This window comes from Arachis hypogaea, chromosome 14 (assembly GCF_003086295.3).
Source record: "Arachis hypogaea cultivar Tifrunner chromosome 14, arahy.Tifrunner.gnm2.J5K5, whole genome shotgun sequence".
Classification (NCBI taxonomy): domain Eukaryota; kingdom Viridiplantae; phylum Streptophyta; class Magnoliopsida; order Fabales; family Fabaceae; genus Arachis; species Arachis hypogaea.
In genome coordinates this window covers 102,890,582-102,910,143 of record NC_092049.1, presented here as the reverse complement: position 1 = coordinate 102,910,143, position 19,562 = coordinate 102,890,582, and the positions used below count along the sequence as shown (strand labels likewise).

Here is a 19,562-nt window from a genome sequence, read left to right as displayed (position 1 = left end):
TCAGCTGCTATGTTTGTATTTTTTGTTTCTTGTTCAAAAAGTTTTGTGAGATCTCTTCCAGAGTGTTGTGCTTTAACTTGTTGCAAACGCCTCCTTAGGATCCTCTCAGGTTCAAGATCAGGATCAAAGAGATATTCTTTATCCCTGTTCCTGCTCATAAACAAGATAAAAAAACAAGAAAGAAAGAGAATGGGAGCTCTATGTCAAAGTATAGAGCACTTCCTATGAGATGTGAAGAAGAAAGAAGAATGAGGGTAGAGGAATGAGACGAAAAATTCGAATAGAGGGGGTAAAGAATTCAAAAATTAAGAAGTAAAAGGAGAAACTAGAATTAAAATATTTTTGTTTTTATTTTAATTATTTATTAAGTTCGAAAAACAAGAATGAAATTAAAAGCTAATTAATTAAAAAGATTTAAAAATTAAAAGATAATTTTCGAAAAAGAAGAGAGAGAAAGGGGTGAGCAGTTTTTAAAAATAGAAAGAGGAATTAGTTAAGAAGTTTTGAAAAAGAAGAAAGAGAAAACATGTAACTAATTAAGAAAGATTTGGAATTCAGATAAGATAGGAAATTTGAAAAAGATTTAGTTTTGAAATTTAAAATTAGAAAAAATAAGATAAAAATTTGAAAAGATTTGAAAAACATTTGATTTTGAATTTTGAAATTGAAACAAGATAAGATAAAGATTTGAAAATAAGTTAAAAAGATAAGATATGGTGAAGATTTGAAAAAAAGATTTTAAAAGATAAGATTTGAAATTTGATTTTTGAAAAAGATTTAATTTTGAAATTTGAAATTTAAATTTTTAATTTTTAAATTTTGAAATTGAGTTTTAAAAATTGAATTTGAAATAAGATAAGATAGGATTTTTGAAATTTAAAGAAAGATAAAAAGATAAGATAAAGATTTGAAAAAGCTTTGAATTTTAAAATTTAAAAGAAAGATAAGATTTGAAATTTGACTTTACTAACAAGAAAACACAAAACTTGAAAATTTTTAAATCAAAATAAAAAAGGGGAATAAGATTTTCGAAAATTTTGAATAAAGATAGAAAAGATATTTTTTTGATTTTTTGAATTAATGAAGAAAGAGAAAAACAACCAAAAGACACCAAACTTAAAATTTGTAGATTAAAAGACACTAGTTTTCAAAAATTAAAAAGAAAAACACCAAAAGACTCCAAATTTAAAAATTTTAAGATCAAAACAAGAAAAGAAACAAGAGCAACTTGAATACCAAGAAAGAACACTAAGAGTAATTCAAAATTTTTAAAGAAAATAAAGACACACAAAATACACCAAACTTAAGAATTGACACTAAACTCAAATAAAAGACACTATTTTTGAAAATTTTTGGAACAAGACACCAAGAAAGTTCGAAACTTTAAAAAGAACAAGAACAAAAGACTCACACAAAAGACAAAGATTAATAAAGAAAAGAAAATGTTTTGAAAAAAAGTGAAAAGAAAACAAAAGACACAAACAAAATAGTAAAAAGTACATAATCTAAGCAACAAGATAATCTGATAGTTTGTCAAATCCGAACAATCCCCGACAACGGTGCCAAAAACTTGGTGCACGAAACTGACTCCGCACATTTTGCACAGATAGACCGGCAAGTATACCGAGTCGTCCAAGTAATACCTCGTCGATCCAACGGAGATTGTTGGTTTGAGCAAACAATGGTTACCTTGCAGATCTTAGTTAGGCAGATAGAAAATATAGTTGTCACGAGAAAACACATAAAATAGATAAATAAATAAAACGTTACTGGATAGGTGTGAAATCTATGGTATGAGAACGGTTGAGGCTTCGGAGATGCTTCTTCCCTCTGGATCAACTTTTCTCACCATCTACTCCAACTTCTGATTGATTCATTCCATGACAGGATGTATATGATTAATGCCGGGTCAACAGTTGATAAACCACTATTTTATGGTTTATCTTGTGCTCAATTGAGTGGTTTTTATCAAGCCTTTGCACACTTATTCATACAATTTGCATGAGTTTATAATTCATTCCCAATTTTGTTCTATAGTTGAAAACTTGCTTCCTAGGCCTCTAAATTGTGTATTTTAACTCCCCTTTATACCATTCGATGCCGTGATCTGTGTGTTAAGTATTTTCAGGCTATATAGGGCAGGAACAGCTTAGAGGATGGAGAGGAAGCTTGCAAAAGTGGAAGGAACACAAGAAATAAAGGAGACAACCAGCGAGGAGCGACGCGCATGTATGGCTCATGCGTGCGCATGAATTAGAGTTTCCACGGTGACGCGTGTGCGTACCTGACGCGTACGCGTGACACGCGAAGATGACCAGCAACGCGTACACGTGACATGTGCTACCTGCAGAAATTGCAGAAAATGCTGGGGGCAAATTTAGGCTGAGTTTGGACCTAGTTTTTAGCCCAAAAACACAGACTAGAGCCAGGGGACAAGCAGAGACTCAACACACATTCTCATTCACATAATTTTTAGTTTTAGATTGAAATCTTAGAGAGAAATCACTCTTCCTCTAGGTTTTCTACACATTCATAGATTTCTAGTTTTTATGCTTTTGATGCTTTTGATTTGGATATTGAGAAGAGTCACTACCTCTGTTGAAGTTGCTATTCTAGTTTGTTTTCTATTCCTTTACTCTTTTCAATTGCCCATTAACCCTGTTCAGATAAGAATGTTTATGATTTTTGGGATTTATTAATGCAAGGAACTACTTTTACCTTTAATTAATTTTCAGTATTATTTTATTTAATTTATCATGTCTTCCTTTTATTCCCTTTATATGCCTATGAACATTGTATTCATGTCAATGGAGTATACTCCCAACTTGACTTGGGAGTTGATTGAAAAGAGACCCTTGAGTTGGAATACTCAAGTGTTGGTTTTAATTGAAAAATGTTGGCTAATTCTCTATTTACTAACATTAATCCTTCCATAAGGAGAGGATTAGGACTTATGAATAAGAGTTAGCTCAATTACTTGACTTTCCTTTATTCGGTAAGGGTTAACTAAGTAAAAACAACAACATTTTAATATCATACTTGAGAAAATCCAACAAGGATAGAACTTCCGATTAATCTTCTCCCAATCAAGGCTTTTTACTTTGAATACATAAATCTCTTTTAATTTACATTGCTTTAATTCACAATCATTTATTTTTTTGTCCTCCAACTCTTAAAATTTCTCGAAAAACTCCTGACTAATAGAATAGCACTCTTTTATCAACTCGTTGGGAGACGACCTGTGATTTTTACTCCCAATATTTTTATTCTAAATTTGTAACAACCCTTTTAAATTGATAGCGGATTTTCGTCGATTAGGAACTGTACTCGCAACGTTATTTCTATATTAATTTCTTAATTGCCTAAAAATACCTGAAATCACCATAAAACACACAAACTCAAAGTAGAATCCAAAAATATGAATTTTGCACTAAAACCTATTAAAATATAATAAAATTGAAATAAAATATAATGAAAACTATATGAAAATGATGCCAAAAAGCGTATAAAATATCTGTTCATCAGCGGACGCTTTTGAGCATGCACGGATTCCAAGCACTGTGTACATTGCCAAGAAAGTCATAAGAAATCTCAGCCTCACGTACAAGAAGATAGATGCATGCCCAAATGACTGCATGCTATACAGGGCAGTGACGAAGAGCTGACCAAATGCAAATGGTGTGGGACATCGAGATGGAAGCATAAGACTAAGAAGAACTCCAGAGTGAGGATCAACATGGTTGTTAAGAAGAACGGGAAACCACAAGCGGCGAAGATTCTTCGTTACTTCCCCCTTATTCCACGATTGCAGCGGTTATACATGTCTAGTAAGACTGCCGTTGACATGCTGTGGCATAAGAGAGGTCCTAATTCTGATGGTATGTACAGGAATCCAAGGGACGCCGAGGCATGGAAGTCACTTGACAGAAGATATTTTGACTTCTTCGGTGATCCACGCAGTGTTCACCTAGCCTTAGCTAGTGATGGCTTTAACCCTTTTGGAAACATGAGCTTGAAGTACTCAATTTGGCGCATGGTTCTTATCCCGTATAACCTTCCCCCCTGAATTTGCATGAAACCCACCTCATTTATCCTCTCTATGATTATTCTTGGTCCTAAAATCCCTGGAAATGACATAGATGTTTACCTAGAGCCCTTGATCAATGAGTTGAAGTAGTTGTGGGTTGGAGTTGAAACTTACAATGCTAACGAGAAAAAAACCTTCAATATGTATCCTGCGTTGATGTGGACAATCAGTGATTTTGCAGGCCTGGGCAACTTATCTGGGTGGAATACGTACGATGGGAGGGCCTGTCCTGCGTGAAATTTGGATGCTGATGCTAACCGGCTCACACACAGTCAGAAATGGTGTTTCATGGGTCATCGTCGCTTTCTGAATCATGACCATAAATATAGAAAAGACCGGTACTCATTTGATGGAAAGATAGAGGATAGAGGCAATTAGAGGTTGTGCATGTCCAACTTGGCAAGGTGCAATCGGTTGCGGGGAAAAGGATACGCAGACAGCAAACAGCCATCCAAGACGAATCTCCTTGGAATAAGAGGAGTATATTCTTTGAGCTACCATATTGGGAGAATAATGGATTGCGTCACAATCTTGATGTCATGCACATAGAGAAGAATGTGTGTGACAACGTAGTTTTCACCATACTGAACGAGAAAGGTAAGTCTAAAGACCGCATTAAAGCTTGAAAAGACCTCCGGTAGATGGGCATCAAGCATGATTTGTGGCCATGAGAAGATGGAAAGTACCCATCCGCCATCTTTACTATGAACAATCCACAAAAGGAGCTCTTTCTAAGGACTATCAAGAACGTGGTCTTTCCAGATGGATACTCTAGCAACATTTCCCGTTATGTTGACTTACCTCAGCGCAAGTTGTCAAGTTTGAAAAGCCACGACTGTCACATTCTAATGAAATATCTACTGCCAATTGCGTTAAGGAATGCATTGCCTACCCTAGCGTCTTCTGTCCTGGCAGATTTATCATCCTTTTTTACCGAGTATGCAGTAAATCCATAGACCCTCAACAACTTCCTCTCCTTCAGGATCACGTAGTTCATATTCTATGTTGTATGGAGATGATTTTCCTTCCTTCTTTCTTCACAATCATGGTTCACTTGACACTGCATTTGGTCGAGGAGGTGCGTCTCGGTGGCCCAGTACATTATCGATGGATGTACCCAATTGAAAGGTACTTATCAAACAAATTTGTGTTTATGTTTTTAATTTTGGCATATGACACGTGTTATATTCTCAAAGGTACTTATGTCATCTCAAGTAGTACATGCATAACAGATTACAACCAGAGGGCTCAATTGCAGAAGGATACTTATCTGAGGAGATACTCGTATTCTGTTCAAGGTACCTAGATAATGTCGAGAGTAGGATTAATCGACCAATGCGTGTTGATGATCGACCGCGTGAACTAATGCCTGATGAAAGTGCAACCATGTTCCTAGAGGTTGGAAAGGCTGTTAGGGCTGGCTCTTTTTACACTCTCACACCAACTGAAAAATTCTAAGCTCACCCCGTCACGTATTGGTCAATTGCTCGGCTGTGAAAATTTTTTTAGAGTAAGTGCATTTGAAAGTATGGATTTTGTGTGATCTACTACAGTTGGAGATCCTGACATGAATTTATTGTGACGTATCCAGTGAATTCAGGGCGATCACAAAGAGAAAGTTACGAAGTAGGACAAGGTCCCAATCTCACATAGATAGTGTTGTGTACAGAGAATTTTTTGAGTGGTTCAAGCTTGAGGTGAATCCTGGTATCATTAATCCATTTACACATTCAAATGGTGTCCTGTTATTTGTATCCCAAGCTAATGAAACACATAATTGTCCACATCCAGGTTCCATTGGGAAGCATCATGCACCCGAACGAGTTGCAGTGGCTTGCATGTGGGCCCAATGTTCTCGTTAGCCGCTTTACATCTTACAACATAAATGAATTTAAGTTCAGAACCTTGTCGAGAGAGGAAGGGTTGAAAACCCAAAATAGCGGGATTTATGTCACTTCTGACATTAGGAGTTATGCAAGCAAGCGCAACAGTAATGTTGCTGTTCATAGCGTCTTGTATTACGGAAAACTAGCGGACATCATTGAGTTAAATTACAGCAGTCAATTCACAGTCGTCTTGTTTAGATGTACTTGGGCAAACACCACCTCTGGCAGAGGCATAAAACAAGACTCTTTAGGACACACAGTGGTCAACTTTTCTCATCCAATTCATACCGGTGATCGAGAAGATGATGAACCGTACATTCTTGCATCCGAGGCTCGCTTTGTATACTATGTGGATGATGAAGCTGATAAAGAATGGTGTGTAGTAGTCCATGTGAACCCAAGGGATTTGTTTGACATGGGTGAAGACATAGGACAATGTCAATTCGAACTTTCCCCCCAACCGATTTTGGCTGGGTTGTCTGAGTTTGACGTCAAAGGTGTGTCGTTGAGAAGGGATGACGATTTAGAAGAACCCACCACTGATGCCATCGATAATTGCGAAGAGGCTACCAATTTATAGATGTATTTAGATACCAATTTAGGACATGAGTACTAAAATTCTATGGTTTGTCCTGTTGAGGGTTATACACTTACATAATTATTAATTAGCAACTAGCATAATCGAAATTAGAACATGGAAACACTTGATGTATATTACTCATTAGTTACAATTGATCCACCTAGAAAATGTGATTTTAATAACATATTTTGTCTTAAAGTTGTTGAATTTCTAATTTGTTAGTATATTGTAATTGAAGTTATATATTGACTGACATAATCGGACTTACCAGGGAAATTAGAAGAGAGGGACCTCTTTCTTTGCGGCTCTAGTGTCTTATTTTGCAAGGCGGTGGAAGAGGCCTCCCCGTTCTCTTCACTGGAGCACGCAACATCATTCGCAAGAGACCTGTGGTTCAACACATTACCAGTTCAGTCATGGCTGGATGCATTCTCAGCACACATGGACATAGGTGATGCTATTACTATAGCGCATAGAGAAATTAGGACAGTACGATGTCTTATGTCTGCTCGCAAAAGGGTCTTTTACTATATTTCAACTTGCTATATTCAATCCAGTGGTTTCATTATCCTGTAATTAAAAGTCACTTTCCAAAGGCCTTACATATTTGAGACTCTGAACATTGTAGGGATTGCTTCAATTCGGAACAAAGTACCGCAAGAAATTCGGATTCGGGTTCGTAACTAGCACGAACCTATTTCTTTTGCAACAAATACAGGAGGAGGTGAAGGTAAATTATGGATTTTTTGCGATTTGTTTAGCCATCAAGTTGGGTACAATAGTTTAACTCAATGGGGATAGGGCCGGTTGCTAACTTATTTTCTTTTGTGAGATGAGGTACTGAATGGGTAAGCAAATAATTATATGTATATTTCTGCAGTAAATATTATTATATCTGACTCTCAAACCTAAATATGTGCTAGATCATGTTATAGTAAATTGTTAATTAGTATAACAACATCATAGCAATTTAAGTTATATACCTCATGTCTTTTCCTTTTCCCCCTTGTTTGTTTTTTTAATTTTTTTTTGTTACCTCCTAAGGAGATTAATTGGAAGAAGAAAGTTGGAAAGGAAAATAGGATGTGGATGTAATTTAGTCAGTTAACTTTGTTCATTAAATCTAACATAAGAGCAATGAACGTGAATGAAATATGAGGAATATGTGAAATTCTGGCTGTTATTTACAGTATCTAGTTGCTGACAGCCGGTTAGCTGATCTTGGAATAAGATCTTTCCAAAGGTTGGTCACCAGATTCTTGAATTTAGTATTTTCTTTTTATTGTTATTTATTTATTTATTTATTTCCAAAAGCTTGGTTTCCTTTGATGTTTCAAGGTATGATTTGACAAGGCTATCATATTATTTGCTTCTTTTTATTGCATACTGTTGAGACTGGTGTAGAATTTTAAGGAATGGATTTTAATTTGCCAGCTGGCACTTTTTATTGCTTCCTTTGTATTACATATCTTATTTTAATTGTAATTTTAATTTCCTTTTTTAGTTTGGGATTCAAAATTCATATTAAGGTTTATTTGGTACTTTATTAGTTAATTAGTTACCATGTTGTTCAGTTGGCATGTTCTTTAGTTGACATGAAGGATGAAATATTACTGATGAAGAATAGAAAGTACCTCTGTTAGTGGTGTTGAAGACTTCTAGCTCCCAATTAATGCACCTTTTCAGATTGCACTTTTTTTTAATTTGTGCAGGCACGCTATGAGAATAGACTGATTGTTGAACTTGAAATTGCGTCTGGAGAGGAATTCACTCTTATAGAAAGAGGTCTTACAAAACTTTGGGAACGTAAGCCAATTAAGCAATTTATAATGTGGAGTTCAATCATGTTTTTTTTTGGAAAATTTGTAAATTCTAAAAACATAATTGCCTATGGTGTATCCTTCAGGTTTAGCTCGGGAAAAGATTCAAGAAACTCCAGAAGAAATAGGCGAGATAGTTCAAGATTCAATGCTTAAAGAAGACGTTGTGCCAGATAGTTCTGATGAAGTTGTTTCTAAAGGACACAATGCTTCCATGCTAACCTTTGACCTCAATAAAACTCCAGAGGAGAATGATATCTGTTGACTCAAGTTTTTATCATTAGTCTGACTTGTCTTATGAAAAATTGGGACTAAATTGAACTCAGTGACTGATTGTGATCTTCTCCTTAGATGTTGAATTTAATGAAATAGCAATGAATTTGTTGGAGATTAGTCTAAAATTAATATATATCTCTTGAATTAATTAATATTTTGACTTGGATTAATGATTCCTATAAATTCAAGACTTTTATATTACTGATTTGTCATACATATATATATATATATATATATATATATATATATATATATATATATATATATATATATATATATATATATATATAAACCCAGGTTGTGAAACTGCTTAATGAACTACATTCTATAATCATGACTATCATATTGACAAGATGACATGAATTAATTAATAGACATGAATTAATTAATTAAGATCTATAATTACACACTGCATTCATAACCTAAAATTTCAATATTGTTTAATTTATCCAAATAATTTAGTAATTTATTTTAACCCAAATTAATGCAATCATAATAATTTAAAATCCGTAAATATTATTATATTATAACTGTAAAAAATATGAGTATATCGTTACCATTATTATTATTATTATTATTATTATTATTATTATTATTATTATTATTATTATTATTATTATTATTATTTCTTTTAAATGTGGTGTTTTTTGTTCTTATGATTTACCTTCTCTTAGCCTGTTACAATGATGACATTGCTTATATTGTTAATTATATTTTTATTATAATAATTTGATTTTGGACCGATTTTACGTATTTTTAATATTTGCATTCTCTTAGAAAAAGTCACATTGACCACTTTAAATTTATTATTATTGTTATTGTTGTTTATAAATTTGTTCAGACCCCGCTTAAGTATACATTCCCTGTTACTCAGCTCCTTCAGTTTTCAAATAAAAAAAGCCACCGCCACTTCCATAATCCTTATTTTTCCTGCACTACTAAATCATTCATATAGTCCAACCCCTCCAAAGCTTGCATCGTCCTAGTTCTTCTCCTCCACGTCTGTGTTGGGAGCTGTGGTATTGCCGTAACCATCGTCGGTTTCCATTATCGCCATCATCGGAAGGAAGAAAACATCTGTCTCTGCGGCGAACCCTTGTCCTAGAGCCCCTTCTCTCTCTGTCCGAGGCCCGGCCGTTCTTCTCTCACCGTCAATCCACTCCTCTCGTTGCGGGTAAGCACCACTGGCCCCCCTGTGCTCACTTGCTGATTTAGTGATTGAAATTGAGGCCAATAACGAGTTTAAAGTTGACATGAAAGTTTTTCCTGATGTTATTAGTTGAGTTAATTTGTTAATGGGGAGTGGGATTTGTTGATGGGGAGCATGATTCAGTTAAGGGTGAATTCTGATTTGGGGTTTAATGGTATTATTGAATGTGTTTTTAATATTCTTAATGGTATATTTGAATTTTGTTGCTGATAATGGTTGCCTGTGAATAGAAGTTGGGAGTTTTTAGTTACTGCTTTTCTTAGATAAGTCTATTTCATTTGAACTCAATGAAGTAGGTAGTGGATAGAACTAGTACCATGTATGAAGCTTAGTAGAAAATTTCACACAAACAAGCAAGGACTCAACACTTGGCTGTCCTTCTCTAGTCCAAATTAATTCAATTAAACTAATATCCTAGTTCTTCCATTCAATATCATGTTAGGGATTGCCCTAATTAGTATGTAAGTGTCCCTTCCTCGACAGAAGTATAACTTTTCATAGTTAAAGACCAAAAAGTCATTAAGCTTGATGGAATCCCTTAAAGGTACTCTAAGGTACACATAACATCTCTCAAATTTCACTAGTACTAAGCTACTGGTTTGATTACTACTAATACCCTTTTTGTCTCTCACCCTCTCAGTTCTAAGTAGATTGTTTAGTAAACCACATGATGTTTAGTGATTTAAAGGCATTGATAATACCAAAAGTGAATAAATAAAAGAATCAAATCTAAGCCCACAAGAATTAAACAAAATTGAAACAAAATAGACCCATCTCTATATAAAACTGATAAACTACTGAGTGTTTTAAACCAGAAAGTGGCTGTAAAAAATGACATACTATTCCGCCCTCCCCTTAGTGATACAACGAGAGATTGCTTCCATATACAAGTTCACCGTATCAAAAGGCATTATTGATATCAATATGATAGAGGTGCCAATGACACATGGCAGCTGTAGAGAGAAGACAAACAGAAGCAAACTTTGCAATAGGAACGAGTTGTCAGTCTAATCCAAACTACAAATTTGAGCATAATTCTTGTATACCAAGTAAGCGTAGTAGCACATGATATTGATTTACTATAAGTATCATTACTTATTAATACCTTTAATTGTTAGTGTATTTCATAATTCTGATTAAATTATCTAATTACCACCTTTAATTGCGGTCTCTAGTCTCATACTATAAATTTTTTATTATCAATTTGTCATAAATAGCCGAGTTTAATAAATATTAACTGGGTTCTACCAGTGTCCTTTTTGTATATTAATAAATATTAATAACTATATATTAATTATTATCACTTTTTTATATGAATGCAGTCAGGAAAGATGCCAGGATAGGTCGTTACACGAAGAAGTCCCAGTTAGACATGGCATGTCAGCAGCCTCAAGTAGGATCTGCTGCGGCTTCAACTTCCCATCAAGCAGACTGCCCAATTCCTCCGTCCAGTGGCAGTGGTGCCCCCGCATCCTTGTCTTTACGTCCCTTTCGTCCTTCCCATAGCGAACCACCGCCTGCTCCATATGCTTGTACGAACGATGTTCAAAACTCGGAGCCGAATGCCAAAGACTTAGACTCAGAGGCAGATGAGGTAGATTCTTTTGAGCAACATGTTGACAACATATTTGCTGCATCGGAGGCTCAGAAGTGCAAAGGACGCAAGACCACTGAATTTTGGGATGTTAAAACAATTGGTATACAAGAAATCATTTAATAAAATTTTTCATTCAGCTATTTTCCTATGTCTTCATCACAGCTTGGCCACAATGGTTACTCACACAGAATAACTATGATTTATATAATCCAATGGCACAATCAAACTGGTCAAATTGAGCGTGAAGGAAGCTATAAAGCCACCTAACGGAAGAAAGATCGTACTCAGGTTCAACAGTGTAATGCAACCAGTTGGGGATGAAGCTGGTATACTGAGCGGCATTCTTGGACTGCTAGGATCTGACTACACCGAATTCTCAATCTGCGAGAAGGACTAGAGAAAGGTTCGCACCAGGGACAAGGTCTATAATGAATGTGTAAAGGTAAAAATGTATATTTTTGTACCATTCCAGACTCAAAATTTGAACCCTATGGACAATTTAATTTTACTGTTGCAGGAAATATTCCATTTTGATAAAGATATTAGAGGAATTATCAAGCGTATAATATTAAAAATGCTAGGAAGGGCTTGGAAGAAAACGAGGAATAGGTTATACCATCACTATTATGACTCAGAACTGACTCTTGAAGATAATATTGAACACCGCCCACTGGGAATTAATGCGGATCATTGGAGATGGTACCTCGATTATCGCAATAGTAAAGAGACAAAGGTAATATATATTTGTATTTCATAACAGAAATAGTCTATTTATGTTACATTGAGTTAGTCAGAACTAGTGTCTAGTAACCCTTGATTTTGATGGAATGACAGGAGAAGTGCAAGAAAAATGTTGAGAATCGATCAAAGCAGCTTTACACCCACACTGGCGGATCAAAAAGCTTGGCAAGGCTTGAAGAAGAAGAGGTAATCTATTTTTGAGAATGTCTTTCAACCATCTCTTTGTTTACATATTCACTTTGTCATCATTATTGGTACAGTTGGAAACAAGGGAGGAGAGTTGGTAGAGGAGAGTTGTATCTCTTAACGCACAAAAGACCTAATGGCTCCTATATCCATGATACAACTCAGACTATTGGAGTAAGTAATGTGTTGAGAATCGGAAAGTAGTTTCTCGTATGTTTTAGTTTTTAAAATTGTATTGGAAGTCTATGCGGTTAGCGACTAGTTAATGAATGCTTAGAATTGCTTATCTATGTGTGTCGAAAAGAATTGAGGCTATTGAGCAACGGGATGAATCCTCTAGACTGTTGTCTCAAAATGATTCGCTTGCTCAAGCTCTCGAAAAGGAGCACTCGGGTAGAGTGCATGGCATGTGTTTGGGACCGACTTCTAGTCAAGTCTTCGGTATGAATTTCCATCAGCTGAGCAATGGATTTCAAACAGAGGAGACCTAAACGGTGCTGCTTGAACTACAACCAGATTTGGCGGCCGAAAAATTAAAAAGGAAGGCAGTGGAGGATGAAGTAGCAGCTAAGAAGACAAAAAGACAAGCAATGGAGGATGAAGTAGCAACCAGGAAGATAAGGATACAGGCAATGGAGAGTGCTCTGATATGTCTACTTCAAGGGCAAGGTGGGAAACTGCCATCAGATGTCGCCGCATGGATGAATTCATTAGAGGGACAGATTAGAAATTAGATCTTAGAATTGTGGAGTTTTTTTTAAATATACACTTTTTTGGTGTTGACTATCCAACTCTTAGTAAGGAGTACACTTTATTGATATTTGGATAATTATATGAATTTTATTAATAGTTTTGCTAATGTCGTTTACCCATCAATTTATTTTTCAGGATATAAAATAATTTAACTTACTAATATTAAGAAAGAATCCAAAAATAACAAAAAAGAAACACCTGGTACATTTAAATTAAAAAGAGCATTGGTTGACAGTGTACAATACAGTATTTTTGCGGCCATTTAGCCAGAAAATAGCGGCATTTGCAAAATAGTCATTAGAGATTTGAAAAAACATGATAGGCGATAGCTAAATACATTTGAAAACACAACGGGCGTTAACTAGTAGCAGTTTCAAACCATTAGCAAATTTGTGTCAAAATCAATGTTCCCCAGATAGCAGCGGTTTTAAACCGCCTCTAAACATTACGTCACTATTTCATGGCTTTGCGGCGGTTGTGTCAGCAGTTCGTTAGAACCGTCGCAAAATCATATTACCACCCCCTAATAGGCGATGCTTGTGGAACCGCTGGAATTTCGTTTAGCGGCGGTTTAAAACCACCGCAAATCCATAAATAAACTGCCGCAATTTCCCGTTTCTGTTGTAGTGAAATTACCCTTAAATAATTTTAAAATGTGACAAAAATATTCAATATTAAATATATTTTTCTCGAAAAATACTTTAGAGCTTGAATTTTGATGCAGTTTTTTGGAAGTATGATTAAAAAATTGAGGTATTTTTATTCTTAAAATTTGGTGATTTTTCGCTAACTATATATTTTTTTGTGATTTTTTAAAAGTATTATTGGTTGTTGACAAAAAAATCACAAAAAAATATACACTTAGCGAAAAATCACCAAATTTTAAGGATAAAAATATCTCATTTTTCTAATCATACTTGCAAAAAATCGCATTAAAATTCAATTTTTAAAGTATTTTTTGAGAATACATATTTAATATTGGGCATTTTTGTCGCGTTTTTAAATTATTTGAAGGCATATTTGTTAATAACAAAATTCGAGTATATTTTTGTGAGCAACAAAATTATTTGGATGCTTTTTTTGTGATTTATCTTAAAATAAAACAAAATAAATAAAAAAATTTAATAAACTAAAATGATTTAAAAAAATAGAAGATATATGACAGAAGAAAAATAATAAATTAAAACTTACCTAGTTCAAAAGGTAGAATAAGACAATAAAAAAAGTAATGTAAATTAAAGGTTGAAACAGTTACCAATTCTGTAAAAGGAGGATTAGTGAGTTTTGTTATTGTTTTCTTACTTCTTTGTTTTTTTTATGTCATATATAGGATGATGGATTCTATTGGCATCGATTAATGTTCTGACATGAAAATGGATTTTTTATAATAATTTGCTATTTTTTGGCATGCTCAATCATGGATCATTCGGTTGTAATTTTTTGAGAAAAATGACATATATTAAGAAACTTGATGTATATATGAAGTTAAACTGCGAAACCAATATATGTATCAAGATATAATTGATTTAATAATTGGGAAAAAGATAGAGATGACTATATGTATTTATGGTCTATTATATATAGTTGATGAAAAATAAAAAATATTAGAATATAATATAGGTAAATGACCTAAAAGAAAGAAATGAGATAAAGAAGAAGACAATATAAGTAAAAGTTCTACGTGGATCGGAATAGAAAGATAATCGCAATGTAAGTGAAAAGAAAATTAAAAGAAAACGAACTAATGTAATTGCACCATTCCACTTAACCATGGGGTAAACTGGTAAGCCAAAGATATTTTGCATTAAGTTCTTATGCTCAAGCATGGTTCATAAGCAAAAGTAATATGCAAGGTTGGGATAAAAAAATGGATTGTCAAATAGCCACCAAAAAAATGGATGCAAACTCATCCTCAAAGCCAAAAGTATAATGCAAAATAATCATGATTCATAAATCATAGTATGAGTATCATACTTAAAGTCTTTAAGTTCTTTAATTTGTATCTTGTTAGATTTTTCAAGTTGCACTTGAGACTGATTCATGGGATGCATTTGTTTCAACCAAAACCAAATCAAGTTAAGAGAGGCTTAAATGTGAAAATCCCAAGTGATCAAGTGGTTTTCTTTTCTTTTTATTTTCATATCGTGTATTAATAGTTAAGATACCAAATCAAATCAAGTTGTACAATTGTTCTAAGAGAAAGTCTAGGGGTCAGCAGTTTTATTAAAATCTGGCCAGCACTTGACAAGCAAAAGAAAAATAAGTAATCATACACCATTAGATATAATCTCACACTATTAAAAATACTAATGATGACTAATTGATGGCTACAAATCACAAAACTTGCTGGTCCGCTTGCACTCTTCTTGTTCTAATCAGCCAAAGGCCAAAACTCAGGTGACCACAAGTTGATAATGTTAAGAGACAAAAAAAAGTGAGAACTTACTTTATTTAATATGTAATAATTAATAAATATTAAATAAGACAAGTTCTAGTTGTTTTTGGCTAAATTTTGTTGGTTACCAAATATTTACGGCCCCCAATATTATGATAATGAGCTATAAGCTGTTTCTTCCAGTGTCATCATTTTGTTAATTAATATAAACTATGAGATGTGGATATAATTGTTGGAACATGAACATTTTTAGATGACTAACGTGTGAAAAGTTGATGGTGAAGTGATATAACTACAACAAATTCAGGCTGAGGCAACCCTTTAAAAACGTTGCATATAATAAGGGACAAAGGCAACACTTTCCAACAAAAAGCAACACTTTTTGGGAGGTTGGCTATACGGCCGTTACTTTTGGTCTAAGGCAACGCTTTTGTGTATTAAAGGGAACCCTTTTTATGGCAACCTTCAAAAAACGTTGCTTTTTTTGCAAATAAAGCAACTCCGCGAAAGGGTTGCCTTAGAGCTCCCAAACACAACACTTTAGATGAGACGTTATGGCAACACTTTTTACGAGTTGTATTTTCTAATACATAAAGCAACACTTGTCCAGAGTTTTTTAAGTTGCCTTTTCATATACCTAAAGCAACACTTGTGCAAATTTTTTCTAGTTGTTTTTTCATATACCTAAAGCAACCCTTGGCCAGGTTTTTTAAATTGCCTTTTTCATATACCTAAAGCAACACTTGTCCAGGTTTTTTTATGTTGCCTTTTTTATAGACCTAATGCAACACTTATGTAAGTTTATTTGCAGTTGTCTTTTTTTAATACCTAAAGCAACACCTTATTGAGTTTTTCTTAGATTCTCTTTTTTAATATCTAAAATAATATATTTTTTACCTTTGTTATATTTATATGATATTTGAAGGATATATAACACCCACATTTGAATAAGCTCATAATATATATTGCATATATATAAAAAGGTCTTCCAAGTGCCAATTAACATACTTGCTAAGTTACCAAGTCAAATAAATAATAAACATAAGTAAGCATAATACATGTTTTTCTGGTGATGAACTTAAACAAAAAAGAAACTAAGTTGTCCACTTGAAACCAAAAAGACTTAAACAAAAAAGAAACTAAGTTGTCTATTTGAAACCAAAAAGACTTTGTGCTTCACCATTGTGCTAAGAATTTCCTTTATGTCTTCAGAAAACTTCATCCAACAATAAAAAAGCTGCAGTCAAATTTAAATGAACAAAAAAATTATAATCAAACTATCAGCTATACAATAACATGTGTACTCAAGTGTTACAACAATTTAGCACACATACCTAATCATGATTTGGTATATGAGTCGACGGAGGAGAATGCCGAGGAACTAAATTTGGATCTTGTGCACTATTTGCTGACGATTGCTTAGATCACAAGAGAGAAAGCACTTCATCAACATTCATACCAGGAGAAGTTTGTTGCAACATAAGTTTCACAATATCTTCCAATTCTTGCAGTCGTTTCTTATGGTCATCTAATTCAGTTTTTAAAGTTGTTACCTTCTCTTCACTTTGTTTTTTGATTTCATCTATTTCTTTATTTTTCTTAAGAGAAGTTTTTGTAACAGTTCTTCCATAACATCGAACTCTTCCTGGATTCTCTTTACCAAAAACTTTTTGAAATGCATTAGTAGGTGTTTCTCCAGCTTCTTGGAGATCATCAAGTTTATCCTATATAAACAAATATATGATATATCTATTTTTAGTGATAAAAATTCAATGAAAGAATCCAACAACCTATTGATAACTAATAGGGGCAGCAATCCAAAATAGCCATAAACTCATCCAATCTTTTTCTAGGTCTTGAAAAAACCTAATTATTCATATATTATTACTACTATTTGACCAAGCATGTAAATAATAATGTTTATGCACATTAAGTATATAAATTCATAAAAAAGGCACATAAAAATATTATTATTAAAATTGAGAAACAATGAAAAAGACACATAAAAGACATTCAACATGAAAAAAAAAACTGCACAAAGGTCATAATATACATATGAAAACATACAAGTATAAGTAAGATAAAAAAATTTACGGAGTCATAGCTCAACAAATTGCAATCTTCAAGTCCTAGAATGTCCACCAATGTTTCTTAAACTCATCTGAAGCAATATTTCTCTATAACAGAGCAAAGTATCAAATTTATATTATTCTCTATGAATTATTAACTCAATCAAAGTGAAAAACAGAAAAATCAAACAAAAATAATAATCGAAAGACTTTTTTCTGTATAGATGACCTAAAGAGAAGAAAATTTTTTTCTGTTATTAATAATCAAACTAAGCATACTATAAAATTTGATCTCTCTTTGGGCTTAGGATATATAATAGGTGAATTTGGTTGCTACATGGAAGATAAACATTTCATCAAGTTTCTAAAGTTAAGAGTTCTCACATGAATCAGCATTTCATTTTTTCTTTGGAAACCTACCACACCACATTGGTAGCTTAGTTAGGTTTGAGTGACAATTAACCACACAATCATTAGTATGTATAACCAATTAGCACTAGTATGTATCACCAATCAGCACCACACAATTAACCAATTTTTCATACCAAAATTTTAAACTCTATATAATATAAATTTTGCTCATGCACTAGTTTTTGTTAGAGAATTCTAAGGCAGGTTATATGGAAAATCCAAACTAATCATAAGAAAAGAAAAGGTCCATTCATCATAAATCAGTTTTGCAATATTTACTACTAATTTATTAATTCTCTCATATACTTTCACCATCACATATTACAAGGTCATATGAATTTCAATATGTCTTTTCCAGATTTTCACAATATTTATTTACATAACCAAATTTAATGCTACTAACCTAGCAGCAAGCTATTAACCTAATAAGACAAAAATTCGTAAATTATTAGTTTCAGATCTCTTTAAACTCAAACCCAAAAGCTAAAAGTTCAGATATTCAATCCCCAAACCCCAAGGTAAAGGCAAAAAAATAATCATATCATGGAAGAAATCCACAGACCTCAAAATAATCTCTTAAGATCAAGACTTAAAACGCACTAAATACACTAGACTACTATATTTAACATGATAAAGGAATTAACTTTGCATAACTAATGTATACATCCAATTTATTAACAATATAAAAGGCAGAAAAATGCAAAAAAAATTAAAATGCAGAAAAATATGTCCCACATATAATCATAATCAAAATGCAGAAAAATTCAGAAAACCCTAAGAAGCAACATTCAGAACCATGAAAACTTCAGAAAAATTGAAATAAAACCCCTAAAATAAGAATTATTAAGAAGCCCCAAAAATTAAGATTCAATGCATTCAGAAATTCATAATCAAAATACAAAAAAATTCAGAAAACCTTAAGAAGCAACAATCAGAACCATGCAAAATTCAGAAAAATTGAAATAAACCCCTAAAATCAGAATAATTAAGAAGTCCCAAAAATTAAGATTCAATGCATTCAGAAATTCTTAATCAAAATGCAGAAAAATTCAAAAAACCCTAAGAAGCAACAATCAGAACCATGCAAACTTCAGAAAAATTGAAATAAAACCCCTAAAATCAGAATAATTAAGAAGCCCCAAAAATTAAGATTCAATGCATTTAGAAATTCATAATCAAAATGTAGAAAAATTTAGAAAACCCTAAGAAGCAACAATCAGAACTATGAAAACTTCAAAAAAATTGAAATAAAACCCCTAAAATCAAAATTATTAAGAATCCCCAAAAATTAAGATTCAATGCATTCAGAAATTCCATTTTCATGCTAAAATTCAGAACATTCCCAATCTTCATTCACAATCAATGCATTCAGAAATTTTATTCCATAGTAAAATTTAGAAGCTTTCTTACCAATAAGCAGAGGAGGAGGAGGGGGTTACAGCTGCCTGTAGTATTGTGAGAGCTTGCGAAGAGGAGAAGGCGAGACAGGGGAAGAAGAGTAAGCGGGAGAAGGAGAGGGGTTTCTCGAAGAAGAATGTGTACCTAGAGCCG

General features: G+C 33.4%; 1 protein-coding gene across 1 annotated transcript; it reads left to right on the top strand.

Annotated features, from left to right (window-relative positions):
* Positions 1-3,736: 3,736 nt before the first annotated feature.
* LOC140178646 (uncharacterized) lies at positions 3,737-6,553 on the top strand. Its single transcript, XM_072215854.1, has 6 exons — positions 3,737-4,036; positions 4,269-4,379; positions 4,492-4,684; positions 4,894-5,215; positions 5,320-5,485; positions 5,879-6,553. Exons 1-6 carry the CDS (start codon positions 3,737-3,739, stop codon positions 6,551-6,553), a joined length of 1,767 nt encoding a protein of 588 aa, XP_072071955.1.
* The last annotated feature ends 13,009 nt before the right edge of the window (positions 6,554-19,562 follow it).